This window comes from Salmo salar, chromosome ssa11 (assembly GCF_905237065.1).
Source record: "Salmo salar chromosome ssa11, Ssal_v3.1, whole genome shotgun sequence".
Classification (NCBI taxonomy): Eukaryota; Metazoa; Chordata; class Actinopteri; order Salmoniformes; family Salmonidae; genus Salmo; species Salmo salar.
Genome location: NC_059452.1, coordinates 61,406,262 through 61,422,036, shown reverse-complemented (window position 1 = coordinate 61,422,036; position 15,775 = coordinate 61,406,262). Strand labels below are relative to the sequence as shown.

Genomic DNA, 15,775 nt, shown 5'->3' with positions numbered 1-15,775 from the left:
GGAAAAGCAAAGATTAATTAATTATATATCTAATGGACCAGAGGCGATTGCTGTTCAAGAAGCGAAGGAAAAATCCATGTTTGAATGTGTTGGGACTTCATGTGAAATATCAAAATAATAATACAACTAATGATCAATCTATGAACAGTAAGTGTAGTGTGGAACATATTCCTTCTAATGATAGGCTATTTATCTCTACTGACATCAAGGTCTGTAGGGGGAAATTAGTGATTAGTTCTGAACAAAGACCCATGGATGTCATCCATTTTAAGATGGAGCAACTGAAACATGGCCGCAAGTGGAACTTCCAGCAAGACATCAAAATCCACAAAGAAATTGTTAATTGGCCTCAAAATCAACATTTTGGAATAGCTATCTCCGTCTCTGGACTTGAAACCCATTGAAAACCTGTGGTTTGCATTGAAGAGGGCAGTCCATCAGCGCAGATGAAGGATATCAAGGATCTGGAAGGATTCTACATTTACATTTACATTTTAGTCATTTAGCAGACGCTCTTATCCAGAGCGACTTACAAATTGGTGCATTCACCTATAATATCCAGTGGAACAACCACTTTACAATAGTAAATTCTGTATTTAGGATGGGGATAAGATCCCTCCCATTGTGTTCTCCAACTCATAAAACATTTTAGAAAAAGTCTCTGTACCGTTATCCTCGCAAGGTATTGAAAACAGGGGTGTCAATCTTGACCCCTACCTTTGAGAAAAAAAATATTACTTGTTAAACAATATCTATTTCTTTAAGTAATTGTATTGGTATAAAATATAATTTCCCTTTTTTTTTTGCATAAAATATAGCTCAGTATTTTTATTATTTATTTTACAGTCATTTATGCTCATCTTTATCAAGGGTGTCAATAATTTCTGACCCCACTGAATATTACAATACAGCATGAATTCTTGAATTAATGTTGCGTAAAAATCTGAGGTCAGCATTTTATGAACTAATCTTCACATTTGATGTTAGCTTTTGGAGACCAAGTATACCACCTTACCAAATCATGTGCAAATGTTAGGCTAAAGATTCCTTACATGGCAACTAAATGTTCAGAAATAAGATACAGGCTTTCCTAAATGTGTCAAATCTAAATATATGACACTAAGACTTTATGGTTGAGGGCATTGTATCCATATACATGAAAGACACAAAGCTAAAATCATCCACCTTCAGATTTTCCTTAACATTTAAGAACATGGGCATTTTTTGGTTGAGATTCCAAAACCCCTAATAGTATAGTCCTTCCTGATTTGTTTCTCATCATTCAGCTCCTTTGTGGGTTATATATCTAAGGAATGGGGAACAAAGCCTAGATTTACAGATTAAATCATAGGAATGTTTATAATTATATAGCAAAAAAACTGACATAAACAATGATGGGACAGATGGCAACTCCAAATACGTACAACGAAAAACAAAAAGTCCTTCCCCATGCCACAGGATCTAGGAAGACTTCTACTGGGGTCCTTGTCACGGCTACACACCTCCACGGTCACGCTCTCGATCAGTGTGGGATAGAGATGCATCCACAGACATGGCAACTTCACTGCTCAATAACAACTGTCCACAGATCAGTGCTGTTTGGGATAAAACTAATCGACCGTCCACACCTCATGGCGTCATCCATTTGAAATTTCTGCATCAGAAATTGCTGTGGACTGAGGATTCTGAGAAGGAGCATGATGGGCGTTGACGGCGCTGTGTTGGAAATTAAGCTTATACAACGGAGACCCAATATAACAGACTAAGGTGGGAAAAATACCATAACAACCTCCATTTTTGTTTCCTATTTTTCAGAGGCAAACATCTCCCTGGTGTTTTGATCCTTATTATAACACACATACGTCCTTCCACACACACACACACACACACACACTCTTATTACACACACTCATTACACACGCAAACACACTCTAGCACACTCACACCCAAACGAGGACAAGCACACCCACCAAAAAGCAAAACAAATCAATAAATGAACACAAATACATTATACAAATTATGCTTATCATGTGTGTGCAACACACACACATGCGCGCGCACACACACACACACACACACACACACACACAGACACACCAACTCCGTGCACCACATCTCAACTTCCTAATAGTGTCGCATAACAAGGTTCTGTCCAGAAAGCCTGGCTGAGAGGCAAAGAACAGTTGTTCTGCTCTACAGTAAATTGATGCACACAATTGACACTTGTGGTGAGAAGATAGTGAAGGGTTCCTATGAAGTTTTGCCTTTTTGTTCGTCTAGTGGTACTGCTCTCCTGACGTCGTCCTCTGTTGGCCGTTGTCTACCTCGTCGTTTCCATGGGATCTTCTTTGAAGTTCTCACACTGCTCCATCACCTTCCTGAAACAGAGAGAGGGAGGCTTCAGCATTTTAATTTCATTCACCAGGGTTGGGCTCCATTCCATTCAAATTCAAGTCAATACATACATGGCAGTCCTCAATTTATGAACAAAATTTCAACTCATTGCTTGAAATGAAAGTAAATGCAATGTGATAGACCCCAAACTGATCAACAATCCCTCCACAAATATCGCATTGGTTATAAAATTTGGATGGGTTAATAGGTGAGTTCATACCGTGCCATGTCCTTGGTCTCTTCATGTGATGTCTGGAGCTCCAGCACCTTCTCCAGGAGAACAATCCCTCCATCTTTTATCAGCAGAGGGCAGTACTTACTCGCTGAGGGAAGAGAGGAAGAAAATAAGTGAGAAAAACATTTCTCGAAAGCAGACATATTTCCCTGATGAGTGACAAAGTGTGGGCACTGGGCTGTATTCTCTTAAAATAGATACTCCAAAAGTTAATCCACATTTATTTTATTATTAATATAACAATATAAAGAAATAACTGACCCCAGGCCAGAGGCCTCTCAAATTGATACAGTGAGGCAAAGATGGATCCCACCACTGACACCAATAAGCAAGTTTACCCAGCAATACTCACGGTAGACCGACACCAGGTTGAAGAGTGCCCACGTGGCCCAGTGCTGACTGACTGGGGCAATGCTCTGGGGAAGCAGGCGCAAGATGGGTTCAAAGGATCTGAACAGAAAAAAGGGAGGGAGAAAGCCAGGTAAGTGTTAATTCATTAAAAAAAATCTGAAAAGTGAAATCCACTCGCACATCTTGTAGTTGGAATCAGGGTGATATTTGTAACCTTAACAGCGGTGGCTTGCCTATACAGGCATTTTATTGAGATTGTGATCAAGAAAGTAATTGTATTAAAAATGCATAGTGCCTTCAGAAAGTATTCCTACCCCTTGACTTATTCCTAATTTTCGTGTTACATCCTAAAATCAAAATGAATTAAATATAATTTTTTCCTCACCCATCTACACACAATACCCCGTAATGACAAAGTGAAAACATGTTTTCACACCCCTGAGTTCACACCCCTGAGTCAACACTTTGTAGAAGCACCTTTACCAGCGATTACAGCTGTGAGTCTTGCTGGGTAAGTCTAAAGGCATCAGCATGCTTCAGTTCGTCTGGCGCCTAGTCGAAAGAGTGTGCTCGCATACTTCCTTAAAAGAGAAAATGCGGCAATAGTACCATTTGTCCATTTCGAAATGCCGTAGCCAGTATACACTTCGTCCAAACTCAAGAAATCTGTCATACATTTTTACGTTTTACCGGGGAGATCTTAGTCACACAATTGTATATCTAACTAAGATGTTTGGTGCAGTATTTCTCAATGAAAAAATGTGCACTGAAAAATCCCTACTGTGGACCAATCACTGACGAAGGGGGCGTAGACTTCGGCTACCAACTTCAGTTGGCCTTCAGAAAAAATGTGTGCCCGAAAAGCCGAAAAAACCAAGTCCAAAACAAACAAAAAAGTCACAAAATGTTTCAGCTGGGAAGCATGCGGACGCCTTTAGAGCTTTCCACACCTGGATTGTGCAACATTTGCCCATTATTTTTTCAAAATGATCAAGCTCTGTCAAATTGGTTGTTGATCTTTACTAGACAACAATTTCAGGTCTTGCCATTGATTTACAAGCAGATTTAAGTCAAAACTGTAACTTGGCCAGTCAGTAACATTCACGGTCTTCTTGGTAAGCAACTCCAGTGTACATTTGTCTTTTTAGATTGTTGTCCTGCTGAAAGGTGAATTAATCTCCCAATGTCTGGTGGAAAACAAACTGAACCAGGTTTTCCTCTAGGATATTATATGTGCTTAGCTCCATTCGTTTATTTTGTATCCTGAAAAACTCCCCAGTCCTTGATGGTAACATTTGTCATGACTTTACTTTCATTGATCTGATGACTGTTATTTATTTAATCCACTAACTATGTTTAATTCTTACCCAATTAAATGAATGATGTTACAATGAACTCATTAGAATTTGTTTAAAGAGTTACCATGTGCCGAATTAAACTCTAAGATCTTTACCTATAACATCCATAAAACAGTCAACATATTAGCCATAACCTCTTATCATATCATCATTCTGAACAGTCATAACCTTCTTGGATCTGCAAAAACCCCAGCCTTACTCATGATTCAGTACTACACAAATTGGTTTAATCACTTATTTACCAGTTAACTAAATAATAACACAGAATAAACATACACACATAATACATGAGAAAAAGTCCCTAGCGGACTAACAACAACATGACTGCTTGTTTACCAAAAGAGGGAGAGAAAGAGACACTTATCATTGATACATTTGGAAACTATTCACAGTAATCATTAACTTGGCACACGAACCACTGCCCATTTGGAGTTAGAAATCATGAATGTATTTACGTGTGAATGCCTTCGTTCGTCGTCTATCTCTGTCGAAACCAAGCCTTCTTGGAAAGGGGTTTGATTGTCCACAAAATGTCACAATGTCCTTAGTTGTCCGGTCTCCATTGGGGTTTTTCCTAAGAACTACTATTGTCAACCATTGCCAAGCTGATCTGAGCCATTTGATCCTCACAGGACAGTCATGACACATGCATACCCATAACATGATGCAGCCACCACTATGCTTAAAAACATGGAGAGTGGTACTCAGTAATGTGTTGTATTGGATTTCCGCCAAACATAAAACTTTGTACTCAGGACAAAAAGTGAATTACTTTGCCACATTTTATGCAGTATTACTTTAGTGGCTTGTTTCAAACAGGATGAATGTTTTGGAATATTTTTATTCTGTACAGTTTTGCTTCCTTTTCACTCTGTCAATTAGGTTAGTACTGTGGAGAAACTAGGTTGTTGATCAATCCTCGGTTTTCTCCTATCACAGCCATTAAACTCTGTACCTGTTTTAAAAAGACACCATTGACCTCATGGTGAAATTCCTGAGTGATTTCCTTCCTCTCCGGCAAGTGAGTTAGGAAGGACACCTGTATCTTTGTAGTGACTGGGAATATTGATACACCATCCAAAGTGTAATACATAACTTCACCATGCTCAAAGGGATATTGAATGTCTGCTTCTACCAATACTGTAGGTGGCCTACTTTGCAAGTTAATGGAAAACCTCCCTGGTCTTTGTGTTTGAATCTGTGTTTGAAATTCACTGCTCGACTGAGGGACCTTACAGATAATTGTATGTGTTGGGTACAGAGATGATGCAGTCATTCAAAAATAATGTTAAACACTATTATTACACACAGAGTGAGTCCACGCAACTAATTGTGTGACTTGTTGAGCAAATTGTTACTCCTGAATTTATTTAGCCTTGCCATAACAAAGGGATTGAATACTTAGTGACTCAAGACATTTCAGCTTTTCATAATTCCACTTTGACATTATGTGGTATTGCGTGTAGGTCAGTGACAACAAATCTATATTTAATACATTTAAATATCAGGTTGTAACACCACAAAATGTGGGAAAAGTCAATGGGTGTGAATACTTTCAGAAGGACTCTGTATATATTATATAATTGATGGATTATGTTTTAAATGTGGTAAATGTGTACATTATCCTTTTTCAAAAATATTAAAGATTCTCTGGTCTGATGAAACCAAGATCGAACTCTTTGTCCTGAATGCCAAACGACATGTCTGGAGGAAACCTGGCACCATCCCTACAGTGAAGCATGGTGGTGGCAGCATCATCATGCTGTGGGGATGTTTTTCAGCAGCAAGGACTGGCAGACCTGTCAGGATCGAGGGAAAGATGAACAGAGAAAAGTAGAGCGAGATCCTTAATGGAAAGCTGCTCCAGAGTGCTCAGGACCTCAGACTGGGTCTAAGGTTCAACTTCCAACAGGACAACAACCCTAAGACCACAGCAAAGAGAATGCAGGAGTGGCTTCGCGACACGTCTCTAAATGTCCTTGAGTGGCCCAGCCAGAGCCTAGACCTGAAACCGATCGAAAAGATTGACCTGAAAATAGCTGTGCATTGACGCTCCTCACCCAACCTGACAGAGCTTGAGAGGATCTTCAGAGAATAATGGAAGAAACTCCCCAAATAAAGGTGTGACAAGCTTGTAGCGTCATACCCAAGGCTGAGGAAATTTGGCTTGGGCCCTAAGACCCTCACAAACTTTTACAGACGCACAATTGATAGCATCCTGTCGGGCTGTATCACCGCCTGGTACGGCAACTGCACTGCCCGTAACCGCAGGGCTCTCCAGAGGGTAGTGCAGTCTGCCCAACGCATCACCAGGGGCACACTACCTGCCCCCCAGGTCACCTACAGCAGCCGTTGACACAGGAAGGCCAAACAGATCATCAAGGACATCAACCACCCGAGCCACTGCCTGTTCACCCCGCTACCATCCAGAAGGCGAGGTCAGTATAGGTGCACCAAAGCTGGGACAGAGACTGAAAAACAGCTTCTATCTCAAGGCCATCAGACTGTTAAATAGTCATCACTAGCCGGCTGCCACCCGGTTACTCAACCCTACCCTGTCGAGGCTGCTGCCCTATATATACATAGACATGGAATCACTGGTCACTTTAAAAATGTTTACATACTGCTTTTCTCAATTCATATGTACAGTTGAAGTCGGAAGTTTACATACACCTTAGCCAAATACATTTAAACTCAGTTTTTCACGATTCCTGACATTTAATCCTAGTACAAATTCCCTGTCTCAGGTCAGTTAGGATTACCACTTCATTTTAAGAATGTGAAATAATAGTTGAGAGAATGATTTATTTCAGCTTTTATTTCTTTCATCACATTCCCAGTGGGTCAGAAGTTTACATACACTCAATTAGTATTTGATAGCATTGCCTTTAAATTGTTTAACTTGGGTCAAACGTTTCAGGTAGCCTTCTACAAGCTTCCCACAATAAGTTGTGTGAATTCTGGCCCATTCCTCCTGACAGAGCTGGTGTAACTGAGTCAGTTTTCTAGGCCTCCTTGCTCGCACACGCTTTTTCAGTTCTGCCCACAAATTTTCTATAGGATTGAGGTCAGGGCTTTGTGATGGCCTTCAATACCTTGACTTTGTTGTCCTTAACCTCTTGGGGCTAGGTGGGACGCTAGCGTGCCACCCGTGGTGCACTCCATCAACAGCAGGTGCATTTCAAGAGCGGCAAATTTGAATCCAAATAAATGTCAAAATTCAAATTTTTCAAAAATACAACTATGTTACACCATTTGAAAGATAAACATCTCCTAAATCTAACCACGTTTTACGATTTCAAAAAGGTTTTACGGCGAAAGCATAAATTTAGAGTATGTTAGGACAGTACATTTACAAGAGTTGTGTGTAATGTTTTGTCAAGTCAAAGACAGGGTCACCAAAACCATAAAACCAGCTAAAATGATGCACTAACCTTTTACAATCTCCATCAGATGACACTCCTAGGACATTATGTTAGACAATGCATGCATTTTTAGTTCTATCAAGTTCATATTTATATACAAAAACAGCGTTTTACTATGGCATTGATGTTGAGGAAATCGTTTCCCTCCAATAACCGGCAGTCAAGTCAGCGTCAGAAATTAAATAATTAAAATTAGAAAACATTGGTAAAATATTATATTGTCATTTAAAGAATTATAGATTTACATCTCTTGAACGCAATCAACTTGCCAGATTTAAAAATAACCTTACTGGGAAATCACACTTTGCAATAATCTGAGCACTGCGACCAGAAAAATACGCGTTGCGATACAGACTAGACGTCATGTTGGGGAGATCTAAAATCGAAAATACTATGTAAATAATCCATTACCTTTGATTCTCTTCATCAGATGTCACTTCCAGGTATCACAGGTCCATAACGAATGTAGTTTTGTTCAAAAAAGCTCATCATTTATGTCCAAAAATCTCCGTCTCGTTAGCACATGATGTAAGCCAGCCGGACTTCTCGTCATGAACGAGGGGAAAAAATATATTTCCGTTCGTTCAAACATGTCAAACGTTGTATAGCATAAATCATTAGGGCCTTTTTAACCAGAACATGAATAATATTCAAGGTGGACGAATGCATACTCTTTTATAACGTATTGGAACGAGGGTACCCAACATGAAGTAGCGCGCCAGGTGTCTAATGGGACATCACCGTTCCATGGCTCTTGTTCGGTCAGATCTCCCTCCAGAAGACTCAAAACACTTTGTAAAGGCTGGTGACATCTAGTGGAAGCAATAGGAAGTGCCAAAATATTCCTAAACCCCTGTGTTTTTCAATGGGATAGGTTTAAAGTCAATACAACACATCAGGTATCCACTTCCTGTCAGAAAATGTCTCAGGGTTTTGCCTGCCAAATGAGTTCTGTTATACTCACAGACACCATTCAAACAGTTTTGGAAACTTTAGAGTGTTTTCTATCCATATATAATAAGTATATGCATATTCTAGTTACTGGGTAGGATTAGTAACCAGATTAAATCGGGTACATTTTTTTTATCCAGACGTGCAAATGCTGCCCCCTAGACCCAACAGGTTAAGCCATTTTGCCACAACTTTGGGAGTATGCTTGGAGTCATTGTCCATTTGGAAGACCCATTTGCGACCAAGCTATAACCTCCTGACTGATGTCTTGAGATGTTGCTTCAATATATCCACATAATGTCACAAGTCAGTTGTGTGGAGGTGAGGATGGAGTCAGACGCAGGGCACAGAACTGAGTAAAAATAACGTAATTTACTCTGAAAAATGAATATTGCAAAAATCCACGCAGGGATAACAACACTAACACAACCGACCAACACAAAACATGAAACAATCACGCACAAGACATAATGAGAACCAGAGGGATAAATAGGGAAATAATCATAACATAATGGGAACCAGGTGTGAACAATCAAGACATAACAAATGGAAAAAGAAACGTGGATCGGTGGCAGCTAGAGGGCCGGTGACGACGACCGCCGAACCCGCCTGAACAAGGAGAGGCACCAACTTCGGCGGAAGTCGTGACACATAATTTTCTTGCCTCATGATGCCATCTATTTTGTGAAGTGCATCAGTGACTCCTGCAGCAAAGCACCCCCGCAACATGATGCTGCCACCTCCATGCTTCAAGGTCGGGATGGTGTTCTTCAGCTTGCAAGCTGAAGAATACAATTTTTCCTCCAAACATAACGATGGTAATTATGGCCAAACAGTTCTATTTTTGTTTCATCAGACCAGAGGACATTTCTCCCAAAAAAGTGCGATCATTGTCCCCATGTGCAGTTGCAAACCTTAGTCTGGCTTTTTTATGGCGGTTTTGGAGCAGTGGCTTCTTCCTTGCTGAGCGGCCTTTCAGGTTACGTCGATATAGGACTCATTTTACTGAGGATATAGAAACTTTTGTACCTGTTTTCTGGAATTTTCCAAGCTGTTTAAAAGCACAGTCAACTTAGTGTACGTAAACCTCTGACTCACTGGAATTGTGATACAGTGAATTATAAGTGAAATAATCTGTTTGTAAACAACTGTTGGAAAAAGTACTTGTGTCAAGCACAAAGTAGATGTCCTAACCAACTTGCCAAAACTATAGTTTGTTAACAAGAAATTTGTGGAGTGGTTGAAAAACGAGTTTTAATGACTCCAACCTAAGTGTATGTAAATTCCGACTTCAACTGTATATACTGTATTTTAGTCAATGCCACTCTGACATGGCTTGTCCTAATATTTATATATTTCTTAACTCCATTCTTTTACTTTATATTTTTGTGTATTGTTCGATATTACTGCACTGTTGGAACTAGGAACACAAGCTTTTCCCTTCACCCGCAGTAACATCTGCTAAATATGTGTATGTGACCAATAACATTTGATTTGAAGACTCAAGGCTGCAATTGCTGCTAAAGGTGTTTCAACAAATTACTGAGTAAATGGTGTGATTACTTATGAATACATTTGCTAAAACTACGAAAAACCTGTTTTTGCTTTGTCATTATGGGGTATTGTGTGTAGATTGATGAGGGGAAAAAAACAATGTAATTCATTTTAGAATATGACTGTAACGTAACAAAATGTGGAAAAAGTGAAGGGGTCTGAATACTTTTCTACATAAGGAATTTGTATGTGGAATTTCCCGTATTGTTGATGAGGATCTCCATATTGCAAATGTACGGTCCCTTTACTAGACGTCCGCGCGTGTTATTAAAATAGGCCGACGGCCTCAGGTCATCCCCCAGGGCCCGGTCTTCCGGGAAGTCATCAAATAAAGTATCTCGGACATTTGGTTTCCACTTTATAACATTTTTACTTTTTGGACATTTTTCAGATGTACTGGAAAATTCCACCAGATGGAGACTGGCTGCTTATTGCAAATGGACAAAACATCACCAAATGGACATGGCCGTTTCTCGTAAATGGAAAAGACTTCGAAGACGAAACCCGGTGAGCACAGGTTTGGCCAAATGTACTTTTAGCCCAGAAACAAGATGGCGTCGAGGCCTCAACGCTCTTTGAGTTAATGCCCATTTTCTGGGATTAACTTCTTCGGGGTAGCCCCCCTTCTTCTCAATTTCCGCCTAAAGACATACCCTAATCTAACTGCCTATAGCTCAGGCCCAGAAGCAAGGATATGCATATTCTTGGTATCATTTGAAAGGAAACACTCTGAATTTTGTGGAAATGTGAATTGAATGTAGGAGAATATAACACAATAGGTCTGGTAGAAGAAAATACAAGGAAATAAACATACGTTTTCAGTTTTTTATTGTTGCTGCATCATCTTTCAAATGAACAAGAACAGCCAAACATACAGATAGGGTGCTGGGGATGATTTGAATGAAGAACATAAGAATGCAGCAATAGCTGAGCAAAGTTTTAGACAGATAACTTCAAAAATGAGCAAGCTACATGACCTTGAGCATGAAGTCACCCAGGTGTCCCACACAAATGTACCCAAATGTACCCAAGTGGCCGAATTGGTACAGTGATACATTTTGAAGGAAATAACTATATACAAAATACATAAATGCTATTCTAACACACCCCAAAAAAACTATTATTAAAAATATTTTTAAAAATAAATTCTAAAATATATATTTTAAAATCAAAAATAACAAGGGTAACTATTTACACATTTTCTATTTACAATATTGTGAAGACCCTCAGTCCTCTACACAATATTGTGCTGCTGGTGCCATGGCCCATAGCAGTCTCTTTCTGCTTTAAAGCAGAGGGTTACTGAACAGGTGGTGCAGGTGATGGGGCATTTCCTGTGACAAAGGGCACAACGACATTTCCCTACTGTGCCCTTTTAGCCCTGAGGCACATTCATGCTTGCAATGATGAATCTGGGCAGGTGAACACCACTGGTTGGAGCAGAAGGGACAGAGGTAGAGGGGACAGAAGGTGCTGCAGTGGACTTGCTGTAGCAAGCAAGCTCCTGGATGAGCAGCTCCCTGAAGGCTAGCTGTGAGATGGGGGGCTGTCCACAGCTCTTGGCCATTTCCTTCTGGAGGATGAAGGCATTCACCACAGCAATGTCAATGAAATGATGGCTCAGTTGGTAGAGCATGGTGTTTGCAACGCCAGGGTTGTGGGTTCGATTCCCACGGGGGACCAGTACGGGGATTTTTTTTTAATGAAATGTATGCATTCACTACTGTAAGTCGCTCTGGATAAGAGTGTCTGCTAAATGACAAAAATGTAAATGTAAATGTTGTACCATTTCATGGTCTTGTGGACAACATTGTAGTATCCTATCAGTGCGTCTGACAGGTCCACACCTCCCATGCCCTTGTTGTAGTCCTTCACAGCAGCTGGAAAGGGGACATTCTTTGTGGTCCATGCCCTGCTACCGTCCTTCACACGCCTGACGACGTGATCACCACTGAAGGACTTGTGGATAGTACTGCACATGACCACCTCTCTGGTATCCATCCACTTTACAAAGAACAGGCCATCTTCACGAATCCATCGCATCGAACCCCACTCAGCCCGCTTAGGCATGTCGTTCACCTTTGTTTTTGGAAAGCCCACTCTGTTGGTCCGAATGGTGCCACAAGCCCACACATCCCGCTTCCTCAGCTCTGTAAACAGGGTAGGGCTTGTGTAGAAGTTGTCCACAAACAGTTTGTTGCCCTTCCCCAGCAGTTGAAAATCCAATAACTCCATAACGGAATCATAACTCAGTCCATTACTGGTAGCAAAACTGTTTTTCCATTCATAAACAAAAAAATTGCAAGTGTAGGCACACACAGAATCAGCCAAAACAAACAGTTTGTAACCCCATTTGGTTGGTTTGTTACGCATGTATTGTTTGAGGCTGATTCTGGCCTTTGAGGCTACCATCCTCTCATCAATGGACAGGTTCTGGGCAGGCTGAAAATAGGTCTTGCAGGCCTCAACGATGTTGGGGTAGAGAGGTTTGATTTTGCAGAGCCTATCAAACCTTGGTGTGCCTCTCTTCTTGTCATTCTCCCCATCAACTTTTGGGTCACTGATGTGAAGCGCATGTGAGATAGTCAGAAACCTTTTACAAGACATGACAGTCATGGGGAAAGGCAGTTGATAGAGAGTTGAGGTTTTCCAGTAGTTCCTTAGAGTTTTCAACTTCACCAGCCCCATGTAAATGACCATTGAAAGGTAGCAGAAAAGGTCTGACATGCCTCTTTTTTTCCTGCCTGCTTCTTAGCCCCGTACTTATTGGTGTTCGACACCAGGGAATCAACAACTGACGAGGTGAAAAACAGTTGAAAAAGTTGAAGGGGGCTGTACTTTGCGGTCATGCCGAGTTGAGGTCCTGGCTGCCTTTTTGGTCTAAAAACTGGTGGAATTGGTTCCACATCGTCTTCTAACACAGAGTGCCAACGACCCTCTGGCCCTCTGTCTGCAGGTTTCTCTCTTCCCCACCTCCGCTTCTTTGTCACTGACTTCACACCTCTAGATGGCCGGGTAGGTGTGGAGCCGGAGACAGCAGGGGTCCGGCTGGATGAACCAGCTTCAGAGGGGGATGAACACCTAGACATTGGTGGCTCATAATCAGAATCACTGCCATTGTGAATGAAAGACAAAAATCAGTAAGAATACTTTTACGTATGAGCCCTGTATCAACACGTAAAATAAACAGATATGTATTATATAGAGTACAGGGAACATAATCACTATGGTGAAGTGCTGTTCCATTCCATGTTTATGTAAATTACATGTAAAAAATATATAACACACACACACACACACACACACACACACACACAGTATAGCCAATGTGTACTTTACACATTTCATTACTGATTATATTTTTATATATTGCAAATAAAATAAGAAAATCTAAAACAAAATCTCAAATGAATAATATTTGATATTATTAATTTCAAACAACGACATTAGCATTAGAACTTACCAGTCCAGCATGGCTTCCTCTCCATGCAGAAACATGTCTTCCGCCTGGGAGTCAAAACTAGCTTTGCTGAAAGATTCATCTTCCTCAAGCAACTCGGTCTCGCTTTCTCTATCAATTTCCTCTATAATTTGGGTTAAATCTGTATACCTAGACTTTGTTTTAGCTTTTACTGATTTATTAGCCATAATTTAAATATATTAACTTGCTGAAAATGCTATTGACTATGTACTGCTATGCGTAACACTCGTGGCTCCATCAAGTAGGATTTGCAATGGCGAATGAGCCTCTTTTACGCCAGAGTTTATGACAAAGGCTGGTCTTCGAACGTATAAGCATTACATATTGGCGTTTACCTTAGCTCATTGGCTATCTTCCAAGCTATATTTCAAGATGATCAGTGGTTATTGGGCCAAAATACAGTCAATCAACGATAGACCGGTCCTACCATTGGTGCGCAATGAGGTCATTGATTGCTGTCTTTAAATCGGTTTGTTTCGGTCAATACGTCCCGGGAAAAGAACCATCAAGTATAGTTGTGTTAGTAACAACCAGAGGATTGCAATGAAACCAACCATGACTGGATAAACGTTTGCTTTGTGTGTGTAATTACCACAAATGTTTCGTCCAAAGTTGAACGAGACGGAAATCACGACGCAAGTGGTTTACAAATGTTTCGTGTTAGGCTATAAAAATGGATTTTATCAAACAAAACGAACATTCACTAAGTAGTTAGGACACTTGGCATTGCCACCAGAGGAAGATCTTCAAAGGTAAGCGATTTATTTTATAGTTATTTCTGACTTTTGTGACGCTAATGCTTGGTTGGAAAATGCTAGTAATACTTGTGTGTGCGGGGCGCTGTCCCCAGAAAATCGCATGGTATGCTTTTGCCGTAAAGCCTTTTTGAAATCTGACACAGCGGCTGGATAAACAAGAAGTTAATCTTTTAAATGATGTAAGATACATGTATTTACATAAATGTTTAATATTACGAATGGTGTATTTAGAATTTTAGAGCTATGCATTTTCACCGGATGTTGGCCTGATGGGACGGTAACGTCCCACCTACCCCAGAGAGGTTAAAGGTTGAAAACGGTAATACAGCACTAATTTGACCACTTCACGTCAAAGTACATAATCCTACAGTGTAAGGAAAAATAGAACCAGACATTTATCTATTGTAATTTACGTGAAATCGTACAATGTCCGTTTGATGATGGTTAAACAAATGTGTTTTCCCCCCCAAACAGTTATATATCCAGTTGCGATGTGTTAAGGCGAAACCGTTAAGGCGGGTTTCGGAGCTCTACGTTATTTCTGTGATTTTCTGTACTCACACACACACACATAGTCAATGTGGTCGGTAGTGCACGGTGAGTTATGTGACTCTAGAAGGTTCTCAGGCCGAGAAAAAGCCTTGTCCATTTGCAATAACTTCACTTCATTTTGAACGTCGCGAAAATAACGACATTTAGAAAAGTCCCAGAATCACACGACTAGGTGCACTGAAACTGCCTCGGCCCATAGAGACGGACCCTAACATTTGTCCGATAGCTCTTTCGGGTACCCCGTAGCAACGGCTGGAAAAAGTTAATTTCCAGCAGTAATTAAGGTCGCTGCTCGGGCTCCGAATGACCTATCGAGCCGAAACTTGGGATTCGGGGTCGCCTAAGCTAGGCCTACACATAATGTCAGAACTGGACCCGCAGCTAGAACGTAACTACGTGTTGAATATTTTTTTATGGTTTTAACGGAAGGCGCTGTGAATTTTGATAGTTGGCTTCTAAACGAGTTGGACAATGTGGGTTTGGTGTCAGTATGTATCAGTTTGGTGTCAGAATGATATCTTATTGACTGCTGGACGCTGACTAGATGGCTGACTTTTGTCCATTTCCAATTAGTTTAAACAGTTATAAACCATCACCAAATGGACAGGCTGAAATCAACACTGAGAGTGTTGGCAAATGGCATCACCGTAGTCTCTAAGCCGTGCCGAGTTCAACGAGGTGCCCCACTTGACCGTAGCTCGCTCGGTCTGACCACA

General features: G+C 40.6%; 1 protein-coding gene across 2 annotated transcripts in view; it reads right to left on the bottom strand.

The window, feature by feature from the left end:
- Positions 1-1,086: 1,086 nt before the first annotated feature.
- Positions 1,087-15,775, bottom strand: part of LOC100195713 (protein zer-1 homolog) — a 76,359-nt gene continuing 61,670 nt past the window's right edge. For both annotated transcript variants that reach the window (XM_014127846.2, XM_014127847.2), the window contains exons 14-16: positions 2,982-3,079; positions 2,615-2,717; positions 1,087-2,378 (exon numbers count right to left, since the gene is read on the bottom strand). In XM_014127846.2, coding sequence (XP_013983321.2) covers positions 2,321-2,378; positions 2,615-2,717; positions 2,982-3,079 — 259 coding nt within the window. In that variant the 3' untranslated portion in view covers positions 1,087-2,320. The remainder of the gene's footprint in view (positions 2,379-2,614; positions 2,718-2,981; positions 3,080-15,775) is intronic.